Genomic DNA, 6,000 nt, shown 5'->3' with positions numbered 1-6,000 from the left:
TGATTTGTGAACAAGCTGATTCCGTCAAATAACCAGTTGCACTGATTTGCAAATCACACTGAATAATTTGTGAATTGGATCCAATCTTTTGAGTCAGCAACACAATGGATTTTTGGAAGTTTAATCAAAAAATGAGTACTTATAATTTTACTGGAGTAAATTTTTTTAGGGTATCTGTAGAGTATCGTTCACCACTGCAAGCAGCCTTGTAAAATGTCCATGGCATGATGGTATACTTTACAAATTTGTAGAGATAGATCACTGTGTGTTTTTAAAAATTGATAGCTTATCTTAATGCCTAATGGGGCCTACTGTTTATTTTTTATAAATTGCACTGTATTTCTATATTAAAATTTGCTGACAACATTTTCTCTAAAATGTCCCTCCCTTTGGTCTTCTAACAAATCTCATCCAGGGTTGAACACATTGTTGTTGACAAATGCAATGTTTCTCAATACTTTTTCCATCCAGACTTGCTGGGCATGCATTAACCCATCCTATGTGAACACCTCCTTCTTTTAGTTGATATTTGAAAGCACATTTTTGTGTTTTATTAAATATGCATGTGGTCAGATGTCCCAGTGTTCACTACCGTTCACACTTACCGACTATAGTGAGGTTAAGGGCGGCCTGTCTCACACCGTAGCTGTTCTTGAGCTCAATGGTGTAGCAGCCGCAGTGCTCCTGCTGTCCTTCTGTGATGGTCAGCTGACTGCTGGTGTCTGTGCTCAAAACCGAGATGCCCTGACCTTCCTGAATCTGAAGAGAAGACATGCATTACCAACATGAACACGTGGTTGTTGCAGACGTAGGCTACTCCAAATATTTCAAGTTTCACTGGAAAATCAACTAACTTGAATAAATGGGAGTAAAATAGATATTTACAACTAAAATTTTGTGTCTGAGCCATGTGTACACAGTGATACGCAAGTGCTTTCAGTGTTTTGGTCATTAAGGATGATGGCTGTTTCTAAAAAGTTGTGAGCTGCCTTCCCAGACAGCCACTCCCAGTCCAAAGTCCATTTAAATAGCAAAAATAACTTAATGTTTAAAGCGTTTAAAGTGACTGGTGAGTGAATTCATGTGTTATCTGCGTGTTTAAGAATGAAACATTCAGTAGTCTTTCGGTTTTGCTTACTGGTTTGCGGAACTTGAGCCAGGTGCAGCTGATGGGCTGAGCTCCAGTGAACTTACAAAGCAGACTGACCTCCTGACCCGCCATGATCTTCATATCGTCAGGAAACTGCTGGATCTGAGGAGGAGCACCTGACACACATAATCCAGTTATACAGTTTGGGCTGTATTTATTTATAGTTATGTTTTCTAAAGATCCATTTGCTTGCACAGGGGTTAAACATGTTTTGAAAATGCACAACAGACTGTGCAGAAAACTGTGGGATAGCAGTGAGATTTAAAGTATGTTCTGTTGTGAGTAGAAACATATGAAGCTCATGAAACATATCAAATCATATGTGACGACCCAGCTAAAGCAAATTAAAATACACTTTTTTTTTTTTTACATTTTATATCACTTGCATACACATTGAACTAAATTCTAAAAGGACTTAAATGCAAAAAAGGACTGTTCCAGGATAAAACTGTTCAGCTAGTGTACAGCTAGTTTTTGAAGTTTTTAACATAAACTTTATTTTTGTCTTTTTCCCCCCAAGGTACATATCTAAACATTCTTAAATCAAGATATAATAACTTAAGAAACAAAATGACTTAAGATATTAAGTCTTGCTTTCTGAAAAACTTCTAAAAAGTATTGTTTTCCCTTTGAATTAAGATTATTTTTCTCACCCCATTGACAGGTACAGGTAAATACACCAAAATTTATCTTTAAACCATGCAGATGATGACTGATATTTGACCCTACCTTGTTTAGGAAGCGTTTTGGGTGGGGGTTTCTTTATTTTGGCCTCATCTGAAGTGAATAACACAAGAAATAAACACAGATCAGATATCACATCACAGTTAACAAATAAAATAAGCTCAACATCCAATCTCAGTCCAGAGAACTGATCATGAACCACCCAACAAATCAAGTTCTCTTCTGGGATAAACGAACCCACACATTGTGATATTAATTTCAGGCTGTATTAAAGGCTGTACAGATTTATATATATATATACTACATTTCAGCATTGGCAGTCTGTACAGCAGGTTGAAACATGGTAGAGCTGCTGCTTAGCTTATGTATTGGCGTAAGCATGACATTGACCAGCTGACTGTGCTTTATCATTAATTACTTTGCATTTGATACAGTTGAGGTCAAAAGTTTACAACCCCCTTTAAGAATCTACAAAATGCTAATTATTTAACCTAAGTAAGATGCATCATACAAAGTGCATGTTATTGTTTATTTAGTACTGACCTGAATAAGATATTTGACATAAAAGATGTTTACATATACACTGTAAAATCCAATAGTTTACCTCACTTAAATGTAGTTAGTTATCTTTACTTAGTTGCTATACTTACTAGGTTTTATTAAGTTACAGCTACTTTCAAGGCAAGTAAAACAATGTACTTACAGCTTCGAGTAAAGCTTACTTAAAATATTCAAGTAGCCACAAAGGAACCAACAGCATTAATAAACCAGTGAGAGGCAGCAGTGCACTTATATGTTGGTAATGCGCAAAATAACAACAGAAGAAGAAGAAAAGAAACATTTTTTTTTAAGTAGGGCAATTCTTAATAGACTCATTTTCTCCATGTCTGCAGTTATCGTTCTTTCACTAGTTTCCCAAAGTCATCTTGAATGTTAAACTTTCAATTCAACTGAAAATTTTCATAAATATTTCATAAATTGATGTTGATTTAAAAAAAAAAAAAATAATAAAAAAATAAATAATTGATCCACAGCTGTGGTTTTTTTTTTTTTTTTTTTTTTTTTTTTTGTTTAGTGATAGTTGTTCATGAGTCTCTTGTTTGTCCTGAACAGTTAAACATCCTGCTACTTTTCAGAAAAATCCTTCAGGTCTCACTAATTCTTTGGTTTTCCAGCATTTTGTGTATTTGAACCCTTTCCAATAATGTCTGTATAATTTCTTTTCACACTGAGGACAACTGAGGGACGCTTACTGATGCTCCCGAAGGAAAAACCATGCATAAGTTGCCTAAATATCATATTTTTTTTATTTAGTTCTGTCCTTCAGAGTTTCCCAGAGTTTCAAATGCACTCTTGGTGCCGCCCCTCGAGTTAGGTCCTTTTCATTGCTTGATGCCAGACCCACAATCTTAATAGATTAGGGTCTGGATTTTTCCAGGCTATATGTAAACATCTTTTATGTGAAATACCTATTTTAGGTCAGTATAATAAACAAGAACGTCTCGGGTTACGTATGTAACCTTAGTTCCCTGAGGGAACGAGACGCCGCGTCTAGAACTCTATGGGGAACGCCATTGGCGGGCCGCACTCTGAACTGTGTCTAACAACCAATGAAATGACGGGAGTGACGTCACAGGCGCGGTGACGTCATCGACCGGGAAGTATAAAGCACGTGCGTTTGAAACCCGCGGCAGCTCTTTAGGAATGAAGCGAGCGCCGCAGGGTGCGGGAATTATGGTCCGAGACGCGGCGTCTCGTTCCCTCAGGGAACTAAGGTTACATACGTAACCCGAGACGTTCCCTTCCGGGAACTCGAGCCGCGTCTAGAACGCTATGGGGAACGAGACTACCAACGCCCCCATAATTTCCGAGCCCTGCGCAGTGTCTGCTCAACCAGGGTGGAAAGGAAAGAGCCCTTGTCTAGCATTCCGCGGACAAGAAGGCCCTGTAGTCCTCGGCCCTCGGGCACACGAGGAATGGTAGTCTTCCTCTGTCTGGTCGCCAGCCAGAACAAGAGGTACTCCGCGGCCCTCAGGCACACGCAGAGTCTTAGTCCTTTGTCTGGGGGTTAGCCAGAACAAGAGGGACCGAATGACCACTGTCTAGCACTCGGCGGACAGATGGTGTAGTAGTCCTTGGTCCAGGAGGACAATGCACTCGACCTCGAGAGTGCTCCCCGGCCCGCAGGCACACGGGGAATGGGGTTCTACCTCTGTCTGGTCTCCAGCCAGAGCGAGAGGTACTCCACGGCCCTCAGGCACACGCAGAGTCTTAGTCCTTTGTCTGGGAGTTAGCCAGAACAAGAGGGACCGAATGACCACTGTCTAGCACTCGGCAGACAGATGGTGTGGGAAGTCCTCGGTCCGCAGACCCACGAGGACAGTGCACTCGACCCCAAGAGTGCTCCTCGGCCCACAGGCACACGAGGAATGGAGGTCTTCCTCCGTCTGGTCACCAGCCAGAACGAGAGGTACTCCGCGGCCCTCAGGCACACGAAGAGTCTTAGTCCTTTGTCTGGGAGTTAGCCAGAACAAGAGGAACCAAATGACCACTGTCTAGTACTCGGCGGACAGATGGTGTGGGAAGTCCTCGGTCCGCAGACCCACGAGGACGGTGAGCTTGACCTCAAGGCTCCTCGGCCCTCGGGCACACGAGGAGAGGGTGATCCTTTGTCTGGGGGTTCAGCCAGAACAAGAGGGACCCAAGGCTCGGCCTGGAGCTCCGCCAGGACGCGAGGGAATAAGCCATTGTCTAGCATTACGCGGACAAGAGGGCACTGCAATCCCCGGCCCTCGGGCACACGGGGAAGACAGTAGGGGCCTCTGCCTGGTAGCCAGCCAGCGCATGAGGCACTCCTCGGCCTTATTCTAAGGCAGACGAGGAGTCTTAGTCCTTGGTCTGGGAAGGGCCAGAAACCAAAGGGACCGAAATACACTCGGTCTGGTAGCATCCGCGCCAGAACACGAGGAGAATGAAGCCATTGTCTAGCATTCCGCGGACAAGAGGGCTGTATGGTTCTCGACCCTCAGGCACACGAGAACAGTGGACCTCTTGCCTGGTTCGCCAGCCAGTGCAAGAGGCACCCCTCGGCCCTCGGGCACACGAGGAGTCTAGTCCTTCGTCTGGTTTCCTGCCAGACCATGAAGGAGACAGCGTCTAGAATACTTACCTGCTAAGACACTGTTATAACTCGGTCTGGTAGCATCCTGCGCCAGAACACGAGGAGAATTAAGCCATTGTCTAGCATTCTGCGGACAAGAGGGCTGTAAGATCCTCGGCCCTCAGGCGCACGAGGATAGTAGTGGGCCTCTGCCTGGTTGCCCAGCCAGTGCATGAGGCACTCCTCGGCCTTATTTAAAGGCAGACGAGGAGTCTTAGTCCTTGGTCTGGGATGGGCCAGAAACCAGAGGGACCGAAATACACTCGGTCTAGTAGCATCCGCGCCAGAACACGAGGAGAATGAAGCCATTGTCTAGCATTCCGCGGACAAGAGGGCTGTATGGTTCTCGGCCCTTGGGCACCCGAGAACAAAGTAGGGCAGTCTGATCCTCGGCCCTCGGGCTCACGAGGATGCAGGGACACTCCTCGGCCCTCAGGCACACGAGGAGCGTTGTGGCGAATAACGACTTCTCTTCTTTCCGCAGAAAGAATGCGCCTTGAGAAGTCTCCTCCTGGCTAGGGAGGTGGCTAACCCTCTAGGCCTAGCACACTAGGCCGAGAGTACAGCCGAGCCTGGAGCGGCTCTGAGGTCGAATTTGTAGTACCTGACGAACGTCAGGGGCGAGGACCAACCCGCAGCACTGCAGATGTCCTGGTTTCTAAGGACACCTGCCATCAGAGCTTTTTAGAGGCAGACAGCCTCAGTAGGAAAGTCTTGACTCCCCATGGAGCTGGGAGACCAGAGGACTTGGAAGTAGTAGAAATGGCATCCGTGATCCATCTACTGAAGCTCTGATCGTGCCACATGCTTTCTTTTGTGGCCGTACGTGCCCAGTGCTCACACTGGACAGATATACTTCCCATTGGTCGCACTCCACGAATGGAGGTAATAGAGGCTTGAGACCCCTCGGGGTCCCAACCTGAGTGCACCACTGAGGAAACCAAACCGACGAGCCACCACAAGGGGCGTGGTAGGCCAGTAAGCCGCCACGAACACCCTCAGGGTG

At 45.3% G+C, this 6,000-nt stretch overlaps 1 protein-coding gene across 1 annotated transcript in view; it reads right to left on the bottom strand.

Annotated features, from left to right (window-relative positions):
- mylka (myosin, light chain kinase a) overlaps positions 1-6,000 on the bottom strand; it is a 126,986-nt gene that overhangs the window by 25,193 nt on the left and 95,793 nt on the right. The window contains exons 19-21 of the mRNA XM_073845747.1: positions 1,880-1,927; positions 1,139-1,266; positions 606-759 (exon numbers count right to left, since the gene is read on the bottom strand). Of these exons, the coding sequence (XP_073701848.1) occupies positions 606-759; positions 1,139-1,266; positions 1,880-1,927 (330 nt within the window). The remainder of the gene's footprint in view (positions 1-605; positions 760-1,138; positions 1,267-1,879; positions 1,928-6,000) is intronic.

The sequence above is a fragment of the Garra rufa genome, chromosome 8, assembly GCF_049309525.1.
Source record: "Garra rufa chromosome 8, GarRuf1.0, whole genome shotgun sequence".
Lineage (NCBI taxonomy): Eukaryota > Metazoa > Chordata > Actinopteri > Cypriniformes > Cyprinidae > Garra > Garra rufa.
This window is presented reverse-complemented; position numbering and strand designations above follow the sequence as displayed.